Below are 25,539 nucleotides of genomic sequence, written 5' to 3' on the forward strand. Positions count from 1 at the left end.
TTTGGTTTTCTCTTTTCACAGCAACATTTTGTTGAATTTTTTCTGCACAGCTTTTCCAAAATAAAAACCTTCCTCACAGTTCTGCTCCTTCCCATCTCCTTTCTGCCACCTCCCCAAAGCTAATCCAAGTCTCCAAGTTGCTGCTCGTTCCCTTCAGTCCCGAGATTCACTCTCCTCTCCCAGCCCCTGAAATCCTGGAACTCGAGGGGTCCTTCAGAGGATGGCAGCCAGGAACACACGTAAACCCGAGCTGCCGGCCTGTTCCCTGCTCAGATTTCCTGTAACCGAAACGGAAGTGACTGGGGCAAATCAGACGCTCCCAGCCAGGCCTGAGAAAAAATTGATGTATTTTTTTTTTTTTTCCTTTTGAATTTCAACCCTCAAAATATTCCAGCAAAAAAATCGGGGGCGGTTGGCCTGGGTCTCCTTCTATGAGCATCAGCTGCCCGGGAGGACAGTGGACTTGCCCACACCCAGGCCGCTGCCAGCCCACGTCTCCCCTGCTCGGCCCGGGATGGAGAGACAGTGGAGCTGGCCGGGGAGGTGGGAGGTGGGCCAGGGGAGCAGTGCTTTGGGGTCAGAAGTTGGGCTGAGGCTGAGGGGTGCGGGCAAGCTGCCCAAGTGCAGTCACCTTTGCTCAGTGACGGAGCCTCGAAGCTTGGCCGGGGCTGAAGGAACTACACGGATGTGGGTGAGGCTGGCGAGGCGGGAGGGCTGCGGCCGGCGAGCTGGGCGAGGGCGGGGCCGGGGGCTGGCCCTCCACCTCTAACTGATGATCTGCCGAGGTCGGCCGTAGCCTGTCATGCCAGCCTGGGAGGCCCCTCTGTTGCTGCCCATCTGTAGGCCGATGACATGCTTTCCCTCCTGCAGTTGGCTCTCTGTGAATTCCCTCTTATGCTCCTGGGCTTTCCTAGGAGAGGAGGAACCAGGTCAAAGACTTGCCAGGACTGTGTGTTTTCCACCCATCTTTGGTTTCCTGTGTTACTTCCTAGGCCGATCCCATTCCCTCCCCATTTCACCACTCGTTTCCTTATCTAGCTTGCCCCACAGCACAGGCTATGGAGACTGGCTGAGACAGGAGGGTAGAAAGGGAGGAGTCAAGACGTATTAGGGACCCATTTCCCCCCATCCTAGACTTTCAGTTCATACCTTCCTGGCTATCTGCTTCCCCAAATCACTGTACTAAAGGGTTAGCCCGTCTCCTGCAGAGACCCAAGCTCAGGGTGCAGGGAAACCCTGGTGGCGCATACTTCATAAACCAGTTGGGATCTCCATGGTAGTGTCCATCGTTCTTGGTCACTGCCAAGCTGCCCAGGGCCATCAGGGTCCTCTGCACCGCTGCCAGGTCTTTGCCTGTGAGAAGAAAGAGGGGAGGGGAAATGATCTTCAGGACTGTGTAAACAGGACTCCAAGGCAGAGCCTGCCCACACCTCTCAGAAAATTGGCCAACCCGGGGCAGAGTTGGTCCTAAAATCGAAAGAGGCACAGTAGACCCCAGGGTATCCCACTCCTGCCATGCAGAGGCATCATCACGGCAGTTCTGATCATCCCTCGTCCCTGCCTCACCCTCCTGTCCCCCACCTGCCTCCAGCCCTCTTCTCTCTGTACCTTCAAAGAGGTCCACAGTCTGGAACATGTCCGTCTTGGTGACACCATAGTCCTCAGCTGCCTTCAGGAACTGAGCCACCTGTTCCATCTGCTTGAAGACCATGGACGGCGGGTGCTCAGGCACCTTCACCGGCTTGGAGCCATCCGGATACAGGCTGTTGACCAGCTTGCTCAGAATCTGCCGGGTGTAGAAAGGAGCTTGGCACTCGGTTTGGGGGTTCTGCCCCACAACTCCGGCAGGATGGCATGGACCCAGCCCCCCCTGCCCCGGGTGCCACTCACCACGCCATTCTTCAGCCAGACCTGGAAGCCCACACGCCCACGGTCCGGGCGCCCCACGTCGGGGCCGCACTGCGCTATGATCCACTCCACCAGCCGCTCCTCTAGCTCCTCGTCGTATTTCTTCTCGATTTTGGATTGCACTTCACGGCTCATGCCGTAGGAAGGACCCTTGTTGGCCATGTTAGCGGGGAGCTAAAGCAGCACAAGCCGGAGGAGGGAGAGGCTCAGAGAACAGCTCTGCTGTCCCTGGTGCCAGGCAGGTCTTCCAGCTCTGTGTTGGGCAAACACCCTAGCCGGTTAGCTACCTCCCCTTGCTTCCTGGTTTTATTTCCATGGCACTGCTCACCTGGGCCAGCTCGTCCCCTCAGTCCACGGAGCCTCTCTGAACTTGGAGGCCAGATCTTTGGCAGTCTAGAGCAGGAGTTAGTAAACTTTTTTGGTAAATAACCAGACAGTCATTTTACTGACGGTCATATTTTAGGCTTTGCAGGCCATAAGGTCCCTGCCACTGTAGCACCAAAGCAGCTTTAGGCAGTGTGTAAACAAGTAAGCATGGCTCTGTTCCAATAAAACTTTATTTACACGAACAGATGGCAGGCTGTACTTAGCCCATGGGTTTGATAACCCCTGGTCTAGAGCATTCTTTCTTTGCCAAGATTGACCATGGAGGCACTGCAGAGGCCTTTCGGAAGAGGTCACATTGCCCCTCAAAAGAAAGCCAGCAGATGTCTTTGTCCAGTGAGGCGGTTTGGCGGCTCTGCCCGAAGTTATGGAGGTATCTCCAGCTCTCACTTCTCCCAGAAGTGGGAACTCCAGCACATAGGCTCTCTACCGGCTCAGCTCAGCCTCCTGCCTGCAGCTACAGAGGCCAAAGCTTACCCACCCCTGGAAAGGGCTAGGAAACCAGCAAAGGCCAAGAGCTTTGGGCCAAGAAGCTGCACTTCCCCGGGGAGCCAGATGAGAGAGGGCTGCGAGCTGGCATACCCACCGGCTGGCCCTCGTGCCCTCAGGCTCTCACCACGGTGGGAGCCTGAGTAACCAGGAAGCCAGAGTTCTCCAGGGACGTGAGCCAAGAATCTGCCAACCAGAGCATGGGAAGCCCTCCCCGTCCAGGCCAGCAGCAGCTACTGCCTTAGGGCCTGGGGCTGGCCTCGCTCAGGAGAGCCCGACAAAGGGAGGGGAGGCTGCCGGAGCGGCTGGGCAGACCGGCATGTGGCCGGCCAGGAGGAACCTGACCTGCCTCAGGTATCAGCCTGCGGTGGTGCCAGAGTTCACCCTTCGAAGAGGAACGGAACGAGGCCAAACCTTCCCCTGGCCCTCAGAGAGGTCGGAGGTTGGGAGGAGAGAATGGTCTGCGGATGGAGGTAGTCAGCGCGTTTCCTCAACTCCCTGTCTTATCAGAGCTGAGTCCCTCTCCCCACCCACCCCCATGGGAGGCAGTGAACGTCATCGCTTCACATGGGCCCAGCTCAGCCGCCAAACTGCACTTGCGCGGCCCTTCTTTCCCTACAACCGACAACTCCTCTGAGCTCGAATGCCTCGTCTCTGCGGTGAGGATAGTGTTATCTACCCCAGAGGGCTGGGAACATTCCATGAGGCCCTGTCTGTGGCTACCGAACACACTGCCTGCCCCTCAGCGGAGCTCCTCAGAATGTCAGTCCTTCGTCCCCAGAGCTGGTCTCCTGGTAGCAACCTGGGAAAGCCAGCCCCTGACCAAATGGTGAAAAACAGTAAGTGTTCTTCCGGCTGCAGCCTCCACCCCTGTTCAAAATCATTCCCTGAGGGGACAAGGAAATTTGAGAGGAAGAACAGAAGAAGGGGGCTTCCCTGGTGGCACAGTGGTTGAGAGTCGGCCTGCCGATGCAGGGGACATGGGTTCGTGCCCCGGTCCGGGAAGATCCCACATGCCGCGGAGTGGCTAGGCCCGTGAGCCATGGCCGCTGAGCCTGAGCGTCCGGAGCCTGTGCTCCGCAACGGGAGAGGCCACAACAGTGAGAGGCCCGCGAACCGCAAAAAAAAAAAAAAAAAAAAAGAAGGGCTCCTCTAAATTCCAGCCACTGGGCAACTCACTTCTCTCTGAGTCTGTTTCCTTATTTGTAAAGTGAGGGCCAAAGAATTCAAAGGCCAAGTCCCTCCCTTCCCCACCCCGCTGTGTGTCTCATCCCTGCTTCCCAACCTCCCGAGGACTCCTGGGTGAAGAACTGTGGTCAAAATACACAAGCAGCTGGGACCAGGCCATCCTTCGTCTTGGCCTCCCACCCTCCCTCCTCATCTCAGCCTTCACCATCCCATCCCAGGCAGGCAAGGCGCATCCCTGTGGTCCGGGCACCACCACCCTCCCCACCTTCCATGCTCAGACCTTCTTGCCTTCCCTTCCCCACCTCCCCTCCCATCTGCCTTCCCCTCCCAGACCTCGCGCTGGGCCGTGAGGAACAGGGTGCCAGCAGTGTGTCCCCCACCCCTAGCTTCCGGTCTCAGGAGATTCAGGACAGTCAAGGTGTCAAGGCTCACAGTGACAAGTACACAAAGTTGCGGCCCCTAGATCCAGAGACAACATTTGGGTTTTGATCAGAACAAAGAAGGGGGATGAAAGGCACCCCGCCTCCCTCCTGGTAGAGTCTGAAAGTGGAAGGTTCCATGAATCCCTCAAAGTCCTCTGACAAAGCCCTCCCCAGGCCCACCTTGGAGCTGCTGGGGAGGGGAGGGGTGAGGAGAGGGTGAGGGTGAGGGCGAGGGCGGCAGGGCGGCCCACCCAGGGGCCTTTCTAGGCAAAGCCTCCTGGGACAGGATGGACAGGGCAGCCTGAGGCTCTGCTTTGACCCTCCTAGCCTGCGGCTCCATCAGCCTCCCCTCCCCTGAGAAAAATACAAGTCCAACTGCAAAGCTGGCACCTCCTACCAGCAGGAACCCAGAAAAACTGGCAGAACCAGGGGTCTCTGCAGGACTGCTGTGCCCCTCTCTTCAGAATAAGACACAGCACGTAGGATGAGCACACGTGGACCTGAGAAGGCAGGAGGGGTGGCCCATCTGAATTCTGGGGACAGGGGAGACCTTTCCGACTCACTGCTGCCCTTTGAAGAGCCACCACTGAGGGGAAGCAGCCAGACCCTTGGGGAAGGCCCTGCCTGGCCCTGCCTGCATCACCCAGGCTATCATTCCAAAGCTCCTGGCGGTGCTCAGCCCCACGCCTCTGCCCGGGGGTGGGGTGGGGGCTCCCACTCAGAGTATGGAGGGAGCTGTGTGCCTGGAAAGGCAGCTCTCTCACTGGCCCTGCACCCTGCCACCCCAGCCTGTTCCAGAAGACGAGTCTTGTGGTCCTGCCCACTGCCGCAGTGGCTACCCAGGGGCTCTCTGATGCTGCTCAGGACCTGGGGACCCACCCGTGGGACACTGCTCTCCAGCCCTGGTGTACCACGCGCCTCTTCACCTCCTCGGACATCCTCCCAGGTAGATAGCCGACTACAAGACCTGGGTCTAAACCAGCACCACCTGGAGCCTATCACACCCCCGTGGGTGTGACTATGGCTGAAAATGGGGAGCCTCCCTCACCCCAGTTCCCAGGTTTCCACCATCAATCCCTCTGCACCAACCAAGTCTCCCTGGGCATTTCAGTGAGCCCAAGGCTGCCCAGTCTAAGAGATACGGGACTCCAGCAACCCCATCCCACCCATCAAGCTAGGACCAGCTCCGCAGGTGGAGATTAGGAATGCGTGCTGGAAGAGGGTGGGGCTGCCCCAGGCAGGGCACCCGAGGCCTTGCCAGCGATACACCCACCGCTACTGCCAAGCCCCAGCCCAACTCCCCTCCATCCCTGGGACAGATGTACTTACAGGCGTTCCTTGGTGCTCGCAGGAAGGAGTGAGCTCTGTCTGGACTTGGAGAGACAGGACGGGACGCTGGCTGGGTGAGGGGTTTAAAGGGCTGCCACCGCGGTGATGTCAGCCTCCCCGCTGCTGGCTCACCCCGGTCCCCTCCCTGCTAGAGGAAACTGGCTCCTTCTCCACCCCCAGCCCCCCCAGTGACTCCACACAGGCTCCATATTTGGGGAAAGACACCAAGTTGGAGCAGTCTACCGGGGGCTGCCCGAGACATTCTCTGCGTGCTTTGGAGATGGAGCGGGCGGGGGCGGGGCCGCGCTGCCGGCGGGTAACAGCCGGGAAAAGCCTTTTATGGACAGGACCATGAAGGCTTTCCCTGCTGTCTGGACTTACGGCTGCTCCTTCAACACTGTTTCCTGCCTCCGAGTTTGAGGGGAGGGGGAAATTCAAGAGGGGGCCGTCCAGGGAAAGAGGCTAGGGGCCCCCCTCCCTGAGGTTTGTGGGGTACTAAGCAGCCACGCTCTCCTCCAGGGGCTTTTGGCTCCAGTGGGAGACAGGAACTCACCTTTACTGAGGACGGGCTACATACCGGGCACTTTGCACATCCGCTCGTTTCATACTCACAGCTGCATCATGACAGCGAAATTACTATCCCATTTTACAAATGAGGAAACAAGGGCTTGGAGTGCATCTTACCCAAGGTCACGTGGTAAGTCTTGAGTGGCAGAACCTGGGTATCCCTGCCGACCACCCCGCCCCCTGCTCAGGTTGAGAGTTTACAGTTGGGGTGGGTCTTGAGTTCCACGCTTTAGCTGGGGGTGGGATTTGAGGGTTCAGCAACAGCTCAGTTGACCCTGGCCCCATCCAGGGGGTCTCTAGGGCCTGAGACACCAACACTGGGGTAGGAGGTTCAGAGGCTGCTATCATCCCTCCCTCCCTTTTAAACAGTCCCTACCCACCCTGGAAAACAGACTGGACCCCATCACCCAGGAAGGAGACCTGCTCAAATCTTGCTTCGGGGGTGGTGGTGGGGTACCGGGAACGGATAGGAAGTGAAGGAAGGTGAGAGGCCTCCAGTGGGGTCTCTGGCCTGCCTGCTGTTGGCACCACCCCATCCTAGGGCAGCCTGGCAGGTAGGGGCTAACACTCTCCACCACACACCCGGCATCACCAGGAGAGGGACGGCCGGGCCAGGCAGTCTAGGGAGGGTCTGCCCACCACAGCCAGCTCCCGACGCCAGAGCCTAGTGGCGCGAAGAGCTATATTGCCCCCTAGTGGCATCTGCGGGGAAGAGCATGGAGAGGAGCTGGGGATCGGCTAGAGAGGAGCCCAGACCTCCGGTTGTGTCCTGAATTCACCAGCTTCCCCGCTCCCCGCCCCCTCCCACCCCCACCCGCTCCCCGTCTTGTCCTCCTTAGCCTGCGGAAATCTAAATCAACCTTCCAGGGTCATTTCAAATCTCCTTCCTCTTGGAGCCTGCATGTCATCCACATGCCCACTCTCCCACCATCCATCACCATCTGGTGTTTCCAGAGTACCACCTGTCCATTAAAGCAGGTCAGGGAGTACTGCCTGTGCCTGCGGCCTGCAGCCCGCCGAGCTGGGAGAGGCTCAGATCAGAAGTGAAGCTCGTCTGACTGGTGGGTGGGGACCAGGTGGGCGGGGGCTGCTGCCATTTGCCAGGTAAGGGGAGACTCTCGGAGGTGAGATGGCACAGCTAAGGCTTTTTCACTACGCTATCCTCTTCACCCTCATGGCACCTGGCATGGAGCAGGCCCCTGGTAAATGTTGACTGAATTGATGCCGTTGCTCAAAGGAGAGAAAAAAACGTGAGGGCATCGAGGGACTGCTATTCCCGATGGGACTGGGGCTTGGAAGAGAAAGGTAGACCAGAAGACCTGGGAAATGGGGGCGCCCTGCCCCACCCATCATTCTCAACATCTTCACCCAGAAAGAGGGAGCAAAGATGGGCCCAAGAACTGCATCTGGTTGTTTCTTTAATTGAATGCAGACTCATTCATAGAAAACAGAAATGCAACCATAGCATGGAAACAGACATTAAACGGAGCTCTGAAAAAAGATCCAGACCCTCCCTCCTCCTCTCCCCAGCCCAAAGGAGAGCTATAAAAACAAACTGAGGAGAATAAAACACATTCCCATCCCCAAGGCAGAGGCCCGACCTGACCTCCCTCGACCTTGGCATCTAGAACAGACCAGGTAGGGCGAAGAGGATCCAAGGCGCAGAGCAGCCAGGGGAACCAGAGCTGGGGCAACTCAGTGTAAACTCCAAGATTTCATATGTGTGCATGTGTGCGACTGACACAGAACTTGGCTGAAGACTGGACGGAAACTTAGGAGCCAGCCCTGGGTCCTAGAGTGAGGCTGAACCAGGGACATAGAGGGGAATGTCATGTCCCTTCCCTGAGCCCCTTTCTAAGATAGGCACTGGGGCTCCCGTGGCCGTGGAGGAGGCCAGCCGGGCTGGGCTCTTTGTACCTCCCCTCCTTCGCCTCTGGACATTCTTGGGCAGGGTCAATGGCACTGAAAGGCCCCCAACTGGGGCTTGGCAGGACTAAGGGCCTGGAAAGAAAAAGGGAGGGAAGGAAAGTGAATTGCTTTTTCCCTCCAATCCTGGTGCCAACATCAGTCTGGGAGCTGACGGGATACGAAAGTGACCTCTGAATTCAGTCCTTCGATCAAAGGTGGTTCTGACAATGTGGGCTGACGCTCGTTGCTAAAGAGCCAGCCCTGAGCACAGGTCAGAGGTAGGAGGCAGCACTGCCTGGGACCCCTCGCAGCCCTTAGCACCAAAAGCCCAGCACCAGCTGGCCGGTCCCCAAAATCCGACAGCCCCATCCATCCTGGCTGAGCTGAGTGGGCAGTGATGGCAGCCAGGTGCAGACCCAGGAGTAGTGGGGAGAACCCTGGTGCAGGACAGAGAATCAGGCCCCAGACCAGGGCCCTGGAGTGGAAGCTCGGGGAAGAAGAAAGGGCTTTGGGTCCCAAGCCAGGGGGGAGGGGAAGGATGGGCAGAATGCAAGGCATGAGATGGGCAGGCAACACTTCCCTCCTTTCTTCTGCAGATGACAGAGAGCTGACGGACGGGGACCTGTGGAGGGCCCCAACGCTGAGAAGAAAACAGCAATTTGGCCAACATCCAGGGTTTCAGGGGAGCAGGCCTCCTCCCCAGCAGAGGGCAGGAACAAGGCTCAAGGCCACCCTGTGACTGTCCCAGGCCAAGCCTGGGCTGGACCTCGCTGTCCCACGGCCACCTGGCACTGGGCAGCCGGGCTGGGACTCACGCCCCTGGCACTATGGAGGCTCTGGGCAGTGCGGCAGAGGAGCTAAGGGCCCAGTGAGAGAAGCAAGGGGCCCGGCTCCCACTAGAAGACGTAGATCTTGTCCCGCTGCACTGTGTCCAGGTCGTCGTCCAGTGTCAGCAACACCTGGAGGGCGGATGCGGAGTCAAGCCCAGGAAAGGAGGCCACCTCCGCCCCCTCTCCAGCCTCCCCGACATACCAGGAATGACCCAAACATGGCGATGGAGGAGAGGAAGTGCCAGATGTCGTGGTCATCAAAGAAGTCGAGGAGGATGCAGTCCCGGTTGTGCTCCCGTGACTCTGCAGGGGTTTTCTGAGGTGGAACAGGGAGAGCTGCCTGCTGACACCGCCCAGGAGAGGCTGGGCCAGACCAGCTCCCATCCCCTCCAGGCACTCTCCGTTCCCAGCCCCAGCCCTAGGCTGGGAGAGCACCCTTTTTTTTTTTTTTTTTTTGCGGTACACCGGCCTCTCCCTGTTGTGGCCTCTCCCGTTGCGGAGCACAGGCTCCGGACGCGCAAGCTCAGCGGCCATGGCTCACGGGCCCAGCCGCTCCGCGGCATGTAAGATCCTCCCGGACCGGGCACGAACCCGTATCCCCTGCATCGGCAGGCAGACTCTCAACCGCTGCGCCACCAGGGAAGCCCATGGAGAGCACCCTTTTTCAGGCTCACCCCTTGCCCTCATCTCCCACATCTAAGAATTGGCCTTTAGTTGCAGATTGCTCCCTGAGAGCACTGGTCATGATTCCCTTGAAGGACTAGAAGGCCACCAAAGCCTCCTAACTCCGTTCCCTGCCTTGGACTCCGCCCCCGGCTCCAATCAATCCTCCAGGGCTCCTCCCAGCTCACTTTCTCTCCAAAGCACTATTGTCAGCTCACACAGCCCCGCCCGAGGGTGGCAGTAGCCAGGACCTGTGGGCCATGACCCGAGGCCCTCGAGGTCCGCCATTACCTCCTCAACCTCCGTCCAGCAAACACTGGCTGGACCTCACTCTGTGTCTGGGGGCCGTCTGTGCCATATGCTGAGACCACAGAGATGACCAAGAAAGCTCCGCAGTGCCCTCAAGGAGCTCACGGTCTTTACCCGGCTCCCAAGCGAATGCAGTCACTGACCCCTAAGCTGCCTCTGCCTCGTTACTCAAGTCATGGCACCCCTGGGCCACAGGGCCCTTCCCCATCAGCCAGGGTCTCTAAAGGCCAAGAGCAAGCCCTGCCTCCTCTAAGCAGCTTTCCTGGACCTCCTAACTCACAGAAGCCTTTCTGTCCTCTGCCCTCCTACACATCCCCTACCTGTCTAGTCTATTACCCTTCATCTCATGTACCATATTGTAAAGAAAAGCCAGGAACTGACAGTCTCTCTCTTTCTGGAACTAGATTATAAGTGCTTCAAAGGCAGAGACGCTGCCAGACTTCGTTCTGATCACAGCAGGTGCCCTACGAGGCAGAGGGAAGAGCCTGACACCTCTGGCTTCACACCCCAGCTGTGCCACCACTGGTTGTGTGACCTTGGGCAGGTCACTGGGTCTGTCTGAGCCTCAACTGCCTCATAAGTAAAATGGGGATACTTCCACGCCGGCATGGTGAACGGTAGGAGGACGAAATGAGAAAGCAGCTGTGAAAAGCACGGGCGATGCTCACAAACAATTTTTGAAAAGAGAACTGGCCGTTTGTGGGCTCACGACGAGCCTGTGGGCGACTCCCGTAGCCTCTTGGCAGGAGGACCACTCACCTGCCAGGTGCTGAGCCCCTGGAAGAAGAAGAAGAGTGCAAAGCCCCAGACCACCGAGGTGCAGATGATACAGAGCAGGGGAATGAGCTTGATCCTCTCCCCGCTCCGGAGCTGGGGGGAAGATGGGGAAGAGCAGCCTGAGGGCCCTGCCCCACTTCCCGGCCTGCCCTTGAAGCGCCGCCCCAGGCTTTCAGGATGCATGCTTTAGGAAGCCTTCCCGGATCCATCCCATCACCCTACACAGCTCAACTTGTCCCTACACTAGCAGCCTGGTGTCCTCACCCCTGAGGTCCACCCTGGCTGGGCCTCCATCCATGTGCCCAGAACCCTGTGCTGGGGGGTGTATGGCCTGGGGGCTCCTCTCACGTTGGATGGCACGAGGGGCCCTTGGGAAGCGCCTAGCCCTCGGAGGCCCAAGCCCAACACAGACTCAGCAAGCCCCACCTCCTCAACCCCTTCTCCGCAGAACGGGGCTCTTGCCAGCTGTGGCCTCAAGTGCTACCAGTTCTACGGGCCATACTTAGAATACAGAAGGGGCTCAGGAAACGGGTCTGAGGATATAGCTGGCTCCCGGGGAGTACGTGCAAGAGACTAGCCTCTCCCCTCCTCAAGACTCAGTAGCCTGGAGAGATGGACAGAAAAATTCTCACTCCCTCTTGGTGCTGCCCCAGGGAGGCTGTGCCCATCTCCCTCCCCACAAGGCAGAGCAGCTGGCTGAGGGGCTCAGCCATCCCCGCTCACCTTCATAATGATGTAGAAGGCAAAGTAAAGAAGCAGGTTGCAGATGCCAATGGCCAACAAGTAGGAGGCAAAATCATTGGGACGCATGATGAGCCCATAGGCAGCCCTGGCAGGAGGGAGGAAGAGCTGGTGAAGCAGGGGAGGAGCAAGGAAAGGGCTCTCCCTCCCCACCAACCCATGTTTTATGAGGATGTGGGGCTGGGTTCAGAGGCCCACAGAAGATTCTAGAACCCCAGGGGCCGACACCTCTCTCTCCGGCCCCCATGTCTCATGCCCAAATTTGTCCATGTTCCCCACGGAAGCCCATGGCTGGCCAAGCACGGAGCTGCCCACCCAGCCTGGCTACACAGATGACGGCCGGACTCACAGTGACCAGTTGATAATGTTGCCCATAACCAGCAGCACCATGCGGTCCTGGAGGGAAGCAGAGACAGGGGAACTGAGAGACGGGGAGAGAAGTGGCGGGAGGCCCGTCAGAGGGTCCCCCACCCCGCCCCTGGGCTCTCAGCTGCGCTCCGAGTGCCCCCCAGTGGAGGGAAGAGGAAGAGTGGAGATAGAGGAGGAGGGGCCCGGGGAGCTGGGCAGGTACCACGTAGAGGGGCCCGCTGCACTGCCGGATGCAGTCCGTGTAGAGCACGTGGAGAATGCGACGGCAGATCCCCGAGTCTGTAACAAGGGAAGGTGCTGAAAGGCACGGGCACCCTTTTGTCCCGGCCCCTGGTCTGTGCCAGCTGAGAGGACCCAGGGCCTCTCGGGGGCACAGCTGTGCCAAGGCCTCATTGAATTCCGTACCCAGTGACTTCCCTGGGCCCCCTGTGAGAGGGCAGAACCCAAAAGTCTCCCGTGAGAACAGGTCCCCGAGGCCACCAACCCCAGCAGGCCCCAGGCGAGCGCTCACCCAGCTTCCAGCGGCCCATGTAATAGAGCTGTGTGCTGAGGAGCAGGGTGGCAATGATGTGAATGACCGAGAAGATGACCCAGAATGCTGTGTTCCCTTTGCCGAAGACCTGTTGGGGCCACCAAAGGCAGGGCTGAGGAGAAAGCTGCTCTCCCGGCCCGCCCTTCCTCTGGGAGAGCCGGCTCTAAGCCCACCAGGCTGGGAGGGCACTTTAGGGAAGGAGCAGGGCTCTCTCCTGCAGGGGTGGACGGGGGTGTGTGCACACGTGTGCACCTTTCCTACGGGTGAGCAGAGCAGGCCGGGGCCTCACCACGCCCAGCACAGAGAAGAAAATGACGATGGCCAAGCAGGCATAGGCGCTGTAGGCACTGGCGTTGATGTCTGGGTGCCGCTTCTGGTACAGCTTCAGCATGCAGAGCCCCGCGATCATGTACATGAATGACGTGTCTAGGTGGAGGGACGTGGACGTGAGCTACGGAAACATCTGCGGAGCCCAGGCACGGAAGCCCGGTCCCCACACCTCGTCACAGCCACTGAGCAAAGCTGGAACTGCAGCTCCTTAACTGTCCCTGCCACGCCCCACTGCCGCCCCACTGGCTGTCACCCACAGTCTGACTTCCCCTGACGACAAGGACAACTTAGTCCGAGCCCTCTGAGATCGGGGACCGCATCTGAATTCTCTTTGTTTTCTCAGTGCGTGCACGTGCCTTTCCATAGGAGAGGCTTGAGAGATGCATGAAATAGCATCCAGACGCTTATTTTCTACAAGCTAGGATGCGTGTTCACACAGGTCCTCCAGCCCTGGAGTCGCCCACATGGCTGTATCTTGGGGATCCCAATCCCTGCGGGTGAATGGGGATGGCAGACTGAGGCAGATGCCTGTTGAGGTTCAGCCGGGGAAGAGGGAGGCCCCGCTCACCAAACTGGAAATTGGTATAGTTGGGGCAGACGTGATAGCAAGCGCTAAGTAGCCCCTCCATCATCAGGGCCGTGCCCATGGCATAGAAGAGGCCAAAGTGTTTGGGGATCCCACATTCCTGTTGCGGAGAGAGAAGGGAAGGGAGAGATGAGGTAAGGCGGGAAGGGAGGAAGGAAGGGGCCCTAAAGAGGGAGATCATGAGAAAGGAGTGGGATGGGGGGTAGAGTGGGTATTTAGCAAGGGCAGGGCGGGGCAGGGCTGGGCACAACAAAGCTGGGCAGGATAAGACTGGACAGGGCTGGGCAGGGCTGGGCTGGGCTGGGCTGGGCTGGGCAGGGCAGGGCAGGGCAGGGCAGGGCAGGGCTGGGCTGGGCTGGGCTGGGCTGGGCAGGGCAGGGCAGGGCTGGGCTGGGCTGGGCTGGGCTGGGCTGGGCTGGGCAGGGCAGGGCAGGGCTGGGCAGGGCTGGGCAGGGCAGGGCAGGGCTGGGCAGGGCAGGGCAGGGTTGGGCAGGGCTGGGCAGGGCTGGGCTGGGCTGGGCTGGGCTGGGCAGGGCAGGGCAGGGCAGGGCTGGGCTGGGCTGGGCTGGGCTGGGCTGGGCAGGGCAGGGCAGGGCTGGGCAGGGCTGGGCAGGGCTGGGCTGGGCTGAGCAGGGTTGGGCAGGGCAGGGTTGGGCAGGGCTGGGCAGGGCTGGGCAGGGCAGGGCTGGGCAGGGCAGGGCAGGGCTGGGCAGGGCAGGGCTGGGCAGGGCAGGGCAGGGCAGGGTTGGGCAGGGCTGGGCAGGGCTGGGCAGGGCAGGGCTGGGCAGTACTGGGCTGGGCAGGGCAGGGCAGGGCTGGGCAGGGCTGGGCTGGGCAGGGCAGGGCTGGGCAGGGCTGGGCTGGGCAGGGCAGGGCAGGGCAGGGCAGGGCAGGGCTGGGCAGGGCAGGGCTGGGCAGTACTGGGCTGGGCAGGGCAGGGCAGGGCTGGGCAGGGCAGGGCAGGGCTGGGCAGGGCTGGGCTGGGCAGGGCAGGGCAGGGCAGGGCAGGGCTGGGCAGGGCAGGGCTGGACAGGGCAGGGCTGGGCAGGGCAGGGCTGGACAGGGCTGGGCAGGGCAGGGCAGGGCAGGGCAGGGCTGGGCTGTGCAGGGCTGTGCAGGGCTGTGCAGGGCTGTGCAGGGCTGGGCAGGGCCCCGCCTGCTAGGAAGGGTCTGAGGCGTCAGCGGGCAGGCGAGCGCTCCTCACCAGGGCGTAGAGGTCGTTGCGCAGCAGGGCCCGGTTGTGGTTGATCTCCCGCTGCAGGATGACCAGCAGGAAGAGCAGCCCCAGCAGGATGTACCCCAGGTTGCTGAGGATGTTGTTGAAAGCGCTGGAAGGGGCGACAGCGGGCACGTTGCCTTGGCCTCATGCCCTGGCCACTTCCCCACCCGAGGCGGGCATTTGCAGAGCCCCTGCCCCTGCCCTGGTTCACCGTACGACGGGAAAAGGGGCCTCCTCCCAAGTGGATCCCCACCTGAGGTTGCCTAGAGGGTGGGCGCAGAGGAAGTTGTAGTAGCAGATGTCCTGGTTCCCTGTGACATTCACCACCTGCAGCGGGAGCAGGGAGGGGGCGCTGCTAAAGTGCCCCAGTCCACAGCCTGCGCCACCACCAGTCCCGTTCTGCAACGGGTGGGAGGTGCCGCCACGCCAGCACATGTGCGCACGCGACACCAGCAAGCCCCACTTTTGGTAAAGTCACTGCCCCCCTCGCTAGGTGTGGCTGAAAACCCTGAGGCATGACCATGACGGAGGTTCTTGCCCCACAGTACAGAGAAGAGGGAAGGGAAACCGAGACTTACAAAGTCCCAGCACTTTTGTTTCATAAATCCCCATGACCTGGGGGAGGTGCCACCATTGCTGGCATGCTGCCCCCATTTTTCAGATGAACCGACTGAGGCTCAGGGAGGTTGAGTGACTTGCTCAAGGCCACCCAGATGGTAAGGCAGAGTTGGGATGGGAACCTGGGACCCATGACCTAGGACCTGTGCTGGCTCCAAAGCCGCAGGCTGGAAGGCTCTGCACTGGGGCATTGTCCCAGCCTGTGGCAGCTCCTCGAGGGCATTTAGCATGGGCCCTGGGGAGCCGGCCCCTGCCCGCTCACCGTCTGGTAGGTGATCACCAGCTGCACCACAGGAAGTGCATAGAAGACAGCAATGGTGGCAATGTTCCTGAGGAGTGGGAGGGTGGCGGTGAGGTGGCAGCACCGAGGAAGAACCCGAGAACCCACCGCACTGTCCTGCCAATGACAGGAAGGCCGGCCTGCTCCACCCACTCACCAGAAGTAGATCTGGTACTTTTTCCGCAGGACGCGTTTGTCCTTGCGTGCCAGGTCAGCCACGCAGAGGTATTGCTGGGGAGAAGCTGGAGTGAGCCCCTTGCCCCCCTGACCCAGAGAAGCCCCTCTCGCCCAGGTTAGAGGAGGACATGGGGGGCGCTTCTCTCCCACAGGCCAGAATTCCAGCGGGCCGGGTTCTGGGCAGTCCAGAGGGCTGGGAGCTGAGTCAATTTCCCCTGGAATCTGTGCCACCCCAGCCAAGCTCCTTCCCTTTGCTTTCATAACATGCCACCCAGTGGGGAGATACACTGGGGCTGAACACACAATCTCCCTTCATTGGGAGCCCGTGACCAGGGCCAACCCACGTGGGGACACACCTTGGTGCGAATGACATTCTTGTCTGAATCGATGTCGGCCAATGTGTCATAGTCGTCCTCCTCCACAGAGCTCATGGAGTCCAGTCGTGGCCGGGTGCCCACAGGATCAAGGGAATGGTCTGGGGCAGAAAGGGGAGAAGGGTAACCTAGTGGGCACAGGACCCAAGGTCTGTCCCCACCCACCTGGGACAATTGTCACAATTACTAGGCAGTGGGAAGAGGCAAACTGTGGGCTCAGAGCGGGGTTAGAGGTGGGCTCAGGCCTGGGGAGGAGGTATCGGGTGCTCCTAAGTCCTTGAGGGCAATAAGGGTGGACTCTGCGAAGAGGCCACCAAACAGGGACCGCTCCAGCCCTGCCGCCTCACTGAGCTAGGCTTCCAGGCCAGGACACCAAGCAGACCCCGGGCCCCAGACACGAGCAGCAGGACTGAATTTGGCAGAAGTCACGCTGATTAGAAGATGCCCAGCTGTGTGGGTTCTGAGAAGACACTGCCTTGGCCCCCACTGGGTAAAGACCCAGTGGGCCCTGGGGTGCAGGCAAGGGTAAGAGGCTGCCTCCTCTCTAATCCTTTATCCTGTTCTTTTCTTGTGCCTTCGGAAGCTTCCTCCTGTAACCTTGCTGACCAAAGGCCCCTGGGGCCAGGACATGACACCCCGGCCCATGAGCCCCAGAAGGCCAGAGAGTGAGGTGCTGGGAAACACAACAGCCAACCAGAATATCTGGCCTGGGGGATGCCAGCTTGCCAGCATCAGGGGCCAGTGCCTGCCTATCTCAAAAGACACACGAGCTATTGGCATTAGATGGGCATTAGATGGGGAAGCCATGCACAAAGCATCTTTCTGGTCCTAGAGCCTTCTGGCTCCAGTCAACCGCCCTGGCAGGAGCTGATTGGTAGAGCAGCACTCGCCCTCCCCACATCTACCCATGGCAATGCACAGCTGCCGCATCTGGCCAAAGGGGAGGCGTCGCTTGAACTGGTCGTGCCCTTCAAAGGAAAGGGAAAGTTACCGGGGAAGTGGGACCAAGGAGGAAGGGATGAAGGAGGAGAGGGGTGGGGAGACAGCAAGCCCTTCCCTGGTTCCAGCGTCTGGCAGAAGAGGCAACCTCCCACCGTCACGGTTCATGCAGCCAGCACCAGCCCTGCACCGCACAGCTCTGCCCCGCCTGGCCCACTCACCCTGGTAATTGTAGGAGAGGTCCCCAGGGCCCGCGCTGCCAACCAGACCGTCCGTGGATCCAGTGGAGCCGGAACCATTCTCTGTAGGGAATAGTAAATGGTGAGGCAGGCAGAAGAGACCTCAGGGCAGGGGACTCTGGACCCGTCTCCAGGGGGCGCCGAGGAGGCCACCCTGGAGGTGGTGACGGGCGAGTGGGCAAGCATGAGCTCAAGTGCGGACGCGTACCAAAGGAGCCGTAGTTGTAGCCCTCGTACGGGGAGCTGCCAGGGAAGGAATCGGCCAGGACCCGAGGGTGACCTGCAACAAGAAGTCAGGGACCCCTTACATTACCTTCCTCACCTGCAGGGTGCTACCGGGCTAAAATGAGAATAATGTACTAGGAAATCTCTTGCACATATTACAGTAGTTTAGTATTTAGCATACTGATTAATACTCAAAGCCCTTTGTTACCATGAAAAATTAAATATCATAGAGTATATTGTGGCTATTAAAGTATGTATGTAATACACTTTAAAGTTTTTTCAACAGAAATGTTAAAACAAATTTGCAATGCTTAATTATTCTGTTTCTAAAAATTCAATAAACTATAATTTATGAGTCATAAAAAAAAAAGAAAAAGAAAGAAAGAAGTCAAGGATCCCTTAGCCTTGGAAGCAGAGAGAGGCTGCAAGCCAGGGAGAAGGGGGAAGGAAGAATCCAAAGAGAGACACAGAGGGGCCATGGCGGCAGCAAGGAATAAGCACCTATACCAGCAGACACCTATCCCACCACCACCACCTGCCCCATTGGAAACTCTCAGCCCCCTCTTTCCTCCCTAGAAAGACAGCAAAGTCAAGGAATTGACCATCTAAGTTACCAGCAGCAAGGACAGACCAGCATCGGCCTGCCCGTGTCCCACCCAGACACCCCTCTACTTCCCCTCCCCCTCCCCACTCTGGACTCCAGCTCCTCCGCCCACAGCACCTGGAGCTTACCAAGGAGAGAAGCTGAGAAAGAAGGTCCCAAGCAGGAGGGAGGATAGAGAGAGAGGAGTAGAAGAAGGGGAAAGAGAACGAAAGGTTAATAATCCCAGAGACGGTGAGTCGCATTCTCTGAAGCGGCAGACAGCGTACCTAGACTCAGACACTGAATGAATCAAGTGACAGTCTTTAAGACGGTCACGTTAGGGACCAAGAGGCACACTGTCCCAGCCCCATTTCCACCTACAGTGTTACTCCCTGTCTGAACATCCAGAAGCCCTCAGTGGGACCTTCTTCCTCCAACCCCCAAGGGAACCATCCACCACTATCCCCACCAAACCACAAAGCAAACAGCCCACCGACCCAGACCCTCTGGAGGTACCGCTTTCTGGGCAGGCTCGGTCCACGGCCACCAGAAGGCTCTTCTTCCTCTGCCTGCAGGGACGGAATCCAGAGACAAACCAGAAGGGCAGCCGGAGGATCCCTCCTATGCTGGGCTGGCCTGCCTTCCACCCTCTCCACCCCATAACCCTGTCCTCCATCCATGATCCCAGGGGTCCTCCCCGGCTGGGAAGCAATGCGGGAAGAAGGTTGAGGGGCGGGGTTGGTTTCCAGAGCAGAGGCCCAGGGACCTCAGACCCTCACAGGGACCTGCATTCCTATGCCTCGTGGATGGAGATTATCCAGGGCCACACAGATCCTGCCAGGCCATTTCCCCATGCCTGACCTACCCCAGAGCAGGGGAGGGCCCAGCGGTCCCACTTTACCTCCAGTTCTCCCAGCAGGCCAGGAGCACGGTAAGCAGGTAGAAAGAGAGAAATATGCCCAGGCAAAAGAGCATACCGCCAACGTAGGCCTCGGCTGTGGGCAGGGAAATGGGAAGGAAAATACACCAGTACTTCCCAAGCCTGCCCATCACAGCACGCAGGGCCCAGGCTCGTCTCTCTCCACGTCTCCCCGCAGGTGGAATGACCCAGCCAGTGCCAACAATATGCCAAACTTGACATGATTCCTGGCTCTGCTCACACGGCTCCCTCTGCTAGAACTTCCTCCCCGACTTCTTTCTCCAAGACCCCTCCTTGACTTAACCTTCAAAACACAGCTGAGGAGCTGTGTCCTCTAGGAGGCTTTCTCTGCCCTGACCTCCCACAGTGACTGTCCTGGGTTCCTCACAGCCTTCGGCACCCTGCATAGCAACAGGCTCTAGACAGGGGCACCCTCAGGACCACAGCTAGAGCACAGCACCAAGCACACAGAAGGGACTCAAATCAAATGTGCTGAATAAGGAATCCATGTAGGAGAGGCAGCTTCTTTCCCCTTCCGTCACAATCCTTTATTTTTATCTTATACTTTCCAGTTTACAAAGGGCTCTATTCAATCACTCAGTAAACATTTATCGAGCATGACTAAGGGGCCTGGAACTTTCCTACTAATTTTGTCCTAAGCCGACTTAGTGAGACTAATAGAGACTAACAGATTCTATTACTCCTGTTACAGAGATGGGGAAACTGAGGCTCAATGAGATTACACTGCCCACAGTGGCAGAGACAGACCTAGAACTCAGTCCCTCAATCTCTTTACTCATGGATGCTCCAAAGCACATTACTCACCCTCCTGCCGCCCCCCCCACCCCCCGTCATGAAGCCCTCCAAGACCACTCCTCCTTCCTACCCTGTCAGCCTGCTCGAGTAGGTCCTCCTCACCCTTCCCATTCAGAGAACACTCCCTACCCCAGGCCTGAAAGAAGAGCCAGTGGCCAGGCCATCCCCACTCAGCCATCCACACTCACACGTGACTGCTCGAGAGACCAACACTGACAGGGTCTTCTGGCGGTGCCCCTGATCGACCGGTTCATCTGGAAGTAAAATGGCAAAATGGCAAACCAGCACCTGCCTGGAGCTTGGCTAGAGTTGGTGGGACCAGGCCTGGGAGAGTCTGGAGCCATAAACCCACATCCCATCAGATCCATCAATCAGCCACACAGGCTCTTTTACCTCCCAGGAAGTGTCCAAGCCCTCCCACCCCTGGCCAGGCCCAGGGCACAAAATGTACCTTCTATAAAGGGGTAGAAAGGCAGGGAGCCTCCACAGGCTTGGTCTTCAGTTTTCACCACCACTACCACGTAAAAGCTGTTGCTGGGGAAGTCTTTGCGCTGCAGGATGAGGACGGTGATAATGGCAATGATGGTGACGATGAGGAGGATGGTAAGGATAGTGATGACGAAGATGACTGCCATCATCACAGCACCGTCATCATTTGTCATCGCCATCACCATCCTTTTCTGAATACCTAACCCTGTCTGGCCTGAATACATAGTGTCAGGCCAGACACTATGCTAAACTCTTTGCTCATATATTATTTTATTGAATCCTCACAAAGATCCTTATGAGTAAGTACTATCATTATCCCTGTTGGACGTTAGCTTAGGGTCACACTGCCAGTAAGTGGTAGAGCCAGGATCATCTGACTCCAGAGCCCATACCCTGCACTAACACTACTGCCAGGTGAGCAAATGAGGGTATGCCCCATCATCATGGAACCCATGGGTGCCCTATTATAGCCTGGGCATCAGTCAGGAGAAAAAGTGGAGGGGCCGTGGTGCCTCCGTCAGCTCCACAAGTAGATGTCGTGAGCTGAACATATGTCTCTCGCTCCCTGCCCCCAGTGCAGGCTTCAGCCTTTGCCAAGGGCAGCCCTCATCACCAGCCAGGGCCCTTTCCTCTCCCAGCTGTGGTGATGAAGTGTACAGAGCAGCCATAAAGGGTACTCTGCTCTTTCCTGTCCCCAAAGGCAACTGGGATTGTGATTCAATGCTTGCATATATCAGGGGACCCAAAGTCTCAGGGACTGGACGGCCAAGACTCAGTCCTGTGGGTAGGGTAGGAATGGGGCAGGGGAAAAGAAGAGAGGGTTAGGAAAGCTAATCACCTGGCCACATCCCCCATCGGGCCATGCCCATTTCCTACCTGCACGGTGATGGCTGCCTTCTTGGTCATAGTCTGGTACATGCCAATGAAGGCTACGTTGTTGTCTAGGTCATAGACAGGGCACTACAGAGGGAGGAGGGGACAGACAGATGGGCAGGGTCCTGGGCCCTGTCCCCTCTCTTCAGCAGCCCTGCTATCCACTGGTGGAGAGTAAAAGGGCAGGTTACTTACCAGGACATCCTGGATGGAGATGACTGAGCAGGGGAAGGCCTTGTTGGAGGTCACCTTGACAATGACTGAGTCCACTCCTTCCGGGAACTCATACTTGAAGTACTGAGGGCATAGGGAGGGCGGGGAGAGCCCCATCCCATGAGGATGCTCTCTTTGCCCCTCTAGAAGGGAAGAGTGTGAATCCTCCCAGGGTTGGGCAGTGGAGGCTCTCTGGGAAGAAAGGCCTTGCCCACAAGCAGGTCCATTTCCCATACACCACTCCCCTCAGCCTCAGCTGGGCACTCAGGACAGTGCCCAAGGGGCAAGTAGGAAAGATGGCAGCCAAACCCCATGTCTCTGCACTTCCTATACTGTGTGTTCCCCGCCACCTTAGGACAAGTGCTCCTGCTTCTAGAGAGTCCTCCACAGAGAGTACAACCAACCTGAAACTCCTGGCAAAGAGTGCTGACCACTCCCACCCCCAAGTTCAAGCTTCCCCATTTCTCCTCTGGAGGGACCGTTGACAGGGAGGTCTTACCTGGGGCTGCGCCGCCGTGGTATTAAAGCTGAACTGCTCTCCGGTCCTGTGGGGCAGAGAAGAGCCCCCCACCGTTACTCCCAGAGCTTGTGAAGGAGGTCAGTCCTGTGGCCCCCTCGCTCTCCCCTGCACACCTGAGCACGAAGTCATCCATTCGGCTGACGCGGAGCTGGTACGTGGTGTTGACTGGTGACAGAGTGGACACATCCACGTAGAAGAACTGGACCTCGGACTCATTCTTGGTGGGGGGCTGACACAGCGTTCGTTCCACCTTTTGGTAGAGGTACTTGCGCTGAAACCTATGGTCCGAGGCAGAGATGAGACATGACTGCGGTTCCATGACAGCCAGCATGCCACTCCAGGGGAGCAGAGCCCCAATTCCTCCGCTCTGGTCCCACTACCTCCCTACCCCACCTCCACTAGGCTGACAAGCTCCAGGTCAGCTGGCTGGGCCCTTGTGCCGTTGACCAGCCTCCTGGCTTGGGGAATGGGGAGGAGAAACAGAGGGGCACCCAGGTGGTCGGGGGCCCTGGACAAGGCCCTGAGTGAGGCTCTGGGCAAGGCCTGGCCTGGGCCTACCCACCCTCCCTGGTCCCCGGGTCCCACTCACATCCCTCGCAGGATCAGGGGCACCTGGAAGGACACCACCGCCTCCTTCTGGCGGACCACAAACAGCAAAGGAGCCCCCTTCTGCTTGTTCAGGACATTCACGGACACTCTCACGCCCTCTGTCTGCAAGATGACACAGAAATGTCCCTAAGTCAAGCCCGTGGTGACTCTAATTCTGCCACGGGAACACATGGCTCCAGAGACTGTGAGCTCTGCCCTCCCTCAAGCAGACGGCTTTGTGCTTTCCCCATCCAGGTCGAGCTGGGGAGCTACTTATGCCCCTTCATCTGCCAGAGCAGCCCCCAGACTCCAGGAGGGACTTAGGGGAGAGGATGGGAAACACAATGGAGACCTCAGGCATCCCCAGCATACCCCATTGCTATAAAAGTTCACGGATGCACATGCCTGCACACACGTGCATGTACACACATGCGCACACACAGGGACACGGGAGAGCAAGAAGTGCTCCCCAACCTTCTTCCTTGTGAGCCAGGAAGTTCCTATTCTACAACTCATCTGGCAGCCAGAGGCCACGGGGAGGTGGGGTAACAGGGATCGTTGAAAGCCAAGAAGGCCAAGTTCTATCCTTAGCTCTGACCAAGGGATAGGGCTGTGGAAAAGTCACTTCACATCTCTGAGCCTCAACATCCCCCACTATAAAATGGAGACACTCCCACCATTGGCACTATGGAGGAAAGTATATAGGACAGTCGGAGCTTAAAGAAAAAAATAAAATAAATCCTGGAATTGCTTGTTATTGGGCTGCTGAAACCCAAGCCCTTAGGGCAGCACCTCCCAGACGGATAGAGGCCACCGTTCTCAGGGTAACCCCACATATGGGGGCAAAAAGAGAAAGGACTCTAAGTTGGATGAGATCAAACTTCAGAGAACCAGGCACTGAAGGCAGATCCTGGCCTGCCATCAAAACCCAATCCCTCCCCATTCTGAAAAAAAAAAAAAAATCAGATTCCCATTCTGAACTCCACCACTTCTTAGTAAATCCAGTCCTGGTGAGAGCTGAGCAGGAGACCGTGAGCCAGGCTGCAAGAGTGCTCCAAATCTCAGCCCTGCCTGGGGTCTAGGCTTCCCAGACCTAGCTGTGCCCATGTTCAACTCACAGCTGGGGAGAAATGAAAGAGAAATCAGGGTGAGGAAGCTTCTCCATGGTAGGCAAACTCCTTCTCCCCTCCCACCCAACCTGGGGTTGGCTGTATCTCCACCACCTTCAACTTACAAGGCCAGCTGTCTTTCCAAGGGAAGGAAGAGGGCTGGGAAGTTCCCAGCAGTTACAGCAGCCTGGGAAGTCCTGCATTCATTTCCCTGGGGAGTCTCAGTTATAACTCCCTGGAGGCAGAGCCTTTCAGTTTGGGCCTGTCTCATCCCCCTGGGGTTTTCTGGGCCAAGCCCAGTAGCAAGCCTGCTTCCTTGCTCCCAGACCCCACAGCACTGTCAGACTCTGGGTGCTGGGTAGGGAGCAGGCCAGTCCTGCTCAGACTACAGCTGGTAGAAAGGAAGGGATCAAAGAGAAGATGGGAAAGAGGCAACTTCAGAAACTGTCCACTGGTAGCTTCAGAACAAACATCCCTGGCAAAGGAAGAAGGGCTGGCAAGAGGGTCCAGCGTGGTTCTGGGAAACCCAGTGGGGCGGCTGTTCTTGGGGACTGACAGCATCGCGGAACCCTGGTCCGCTAGCCCACGCACCACCAGCCCCGAGCCCAGCCCCTTCCCTCACCCGGTTGCGGGTCACAGTATGGTTGAAGGTGTAGATGTTGACCAGCTCGCTGTTGACCTCATCCACGTAGGTGCGCTCAAACTCGGCGTCTTTCTGCGAGACGTTCTTAGGCCCCAGAACCCCCAGATGGCTCTCGACCGAGGCCACCAAGAGTGCAAAGAAGGGCAAGCCCAGAGCGAACATGGCCCCGGCCGGGCGGCAGTGGCGGCAGCAGCGGCGGCGGCGACGATAAGCGACAAGTCACCTCCGGGGCGGGTTGCGGCTCTAGCCGCAGCTTCCAGCATCTCACCAGGACCAGAACTTTAACCTCGGCCTGAGATTAGGAAACGGTCCCTCCCCTGGAGCCGCAGACGCGCTCCCAGCGGCCAGGGAGGGGATGGGGCGGCTGGGAGGGGGTGGGGAGAGGTTGGGGTACGGGCCACAGGAAGGGGCCCCAGCTCGCGAGGGGCCGAGCACTGCTGGGAGACCCGGCGGGCGCCCGCCAGGGTCGTGACAGCCCGGAGGCGGCTAGTTGCTGGGAGCCTGGAGACGCCGGGAAAGGGGAGCGAGGGAGGGAGGGAGGGAGGGCGGAAGGGAGCGGAAGCCGGCGGCGGGGTCGGCCGCGAAAGGAGGAGAGTCTGAGGGTGAGGGGCGTGATAGGTGGTAGCGACCCGACACCGCGCGGCGCGGCGAGTTTCTGGGGCGCCGGCTTCGGTGCTCAGAACTCCGGGGAGTGAGCAACGCCGCGGGGCGGTAAACAGCAGGGCTGCCGGCCCGCCCGCTGACGTCAGGGGAAACTGACACAGATTTAAAGGGCCAGGCTTCGGTTTGGGTCTTAAAGGGGACGCCGCTTTCCAGCTGAAGGCCTTCTCCCACTCCTATCCTGTTACCGGCTCCTCTTTCATTATCCTGACCTTCTCTGGAAGCTCACTTTGGATTAGATGGATGTTTCCGTGAAGGATCTCCAAGTGTTGGATTCTTGTTGACAAATTCTCTTTTTCACACGAAAGGGTCACCCTCACCCCCACCACTACTGCCATTACCACTAACATCCTCCACCCCTGGGACGTTTTTTTTTTCCTCCCAATTATCTTAAGAAAAGAAAAATTTCTAAGAACTAGGAAACTGCCCGTGGAGGGGAATCCGAGACAGAAATGCCCGAGGAACCCTGTGCGTTCCCGCCTCCCACTGCAGCGGCCACACAGCTTCAAGGATGCCTTCAAGCTCGAAGGGCTGTTTCTCTTCTCTGCTGGGGCAGCTACAAAGCTCGTTGAAAGAAACTTCAGGGCTTCCCTGGTGGCGCAGCGGTTGAGAGTCCGCCTGCCGATGCAGGGGACACGGGTTCGTGCCCCGGTCCGGGAAGATCCCACGTGCTGCAGAGCAGCTGGGCCCATGAGCCATGGCCGCTGAGCCTGCGCGTCCGGA

The 25,539-nt window shown here is 58.6% G+C and overlaps 2 protein-coding genes across 2 annotated transcripts; both read right to left on the bottom strand.

Moving 5' to 3' along the window:
* Window positions 1–765: 765 nt before the first annotated feature.
* Window positions 766–2,070, bottom strand: TAGLN (transgelin). The gene is made up of 4 exons (XM_065883324.1): window positions 1,891–2,070; window positions 1,609–1,786; window positions 1,251–1,353; window positions 766–910 (listed from the first exon to the last, which is right to left on the bottom strand). The coding sequence occupies exons 1-4, from the start codon at window positions 2,068–2,070 to the stop codon at window positions 766–768; spliced, it is 606 nt and encodes a 201-aa protein (XP_065739396.1).
* A 5,618-nt stretch (window positions 2,071–7,688) lies between these two features.
* Window positions 7,689–24,351, bottom strand: SIDT2 (SID1 transmembrane family member 2). The gene is made up of 26 exons (XM_065882910.1): window positions 24,136–24,351; window positions 22,406–22,527; window positions 21,930–22,094; window positions 21,796–21,841; window positions 21,279–21,380; window positions 21,087–21,170; window positions 20,173–20,272; window positions 19,910–19,975; window positions 18,888–18,981; window positions 18,503–18,555; window positions 17,387–17,458; window positions 17,161–17,241; window positions 15,983–16,101; window positions 15,607–15,680; window positions 15,432–15,498; window positions 14,805–14,878; window positions 14,537–14,660; window positions 13,315–13,432; window positions 12,706–12,842; window positions 12,396–12,504; window positions 12,087–12,163; window positions 11,865–11,911; window positions 11,498–11,603; window positions 10,757–10,867; window positions 9,228–9,341; window positions 7,689–9,154 (listed from the first exon to the last, which is right to left on the bottom strand). Exons 1-26 carry the CDS (start codon window positions 24,316–24,318, stop codon window positions 9,092–9,094), a joined length of 2,508 nt encoding a protein of 835 aa, XP_065738982.1. The 5' UTR covers window positions 24,319–24,351; the 3' UTR covers window positions 7,689–9,091.
* Between the last annotated feature and the right edge of the window lie 1,188 nt (window positions 24,352–25,539).

Source organism: Phocoena phocoena, chromosome 8 (assembly GCF_963924675.1).
Source record: "Phocoena phocoena chromosome 8, mPhoPho1.1, whole genome shotgun sequence".
Taxonomy (NCBI): domain Eukaryota; kingdom Metazoa; phylum Chordata; class Mammalia; order Artiodactyla; family Phocoenidae; genus Phocoena; species Phocoena phocoena.

What these genes read in the sequence shown, in the direction of transcription:
- TAGLN (XM_065883324.1), bottom strand. Translation starts at nt 2,070, where the DNA reads ATGGCCAACAAGGGTCCTTCCTACGGCATGAGCCGTGAAGTGCAATCC. An exon ending in GACTGTGGACCTCTTTGAAG is followed by an intron (nt 1,354 to 1,608) that starts GTACAGAGAGAA and finishes TTCTTCTCACAG; the next exon opens with GCAAAGACCTGGCAGCGGTG. An exon ending in GATCCCAACTGGTTTATGAA is followed by an intron (nt 911 to 1,250) that starts GTATGCGCCACC and finishes CTCCTCTCCTAG; the next exon opens with GAAAGCCCAGGAGCATAAGA.
- SIDT2 (XM_065882910.1), bottom strand. Translation starts at nt 24,318, where the DNA reads ATGTTCGCTCTGGGCTTGCCCTTCTTTGCACTCTTGGTGGCCTCGGTC. An exon ending in GCCTGCTGGGAGAACTGGAG is followed by an intron (nt 18,556 to 18,887) that starts GTAAAGTGGGAC and finishes CCGTCCCTGCAG; the next exon opens with GCAGAGGAAGAAGAGCCTTC. An exon ending in CCTTCTACATCATTATGAAG is followed by an intron (nt 10,868 to 11,497) that starts GTGAGCGGGGAT and finishes TCTTCCCCCCAG; the next exon opens with CTCCGGAGCGGGGAGAGGAT.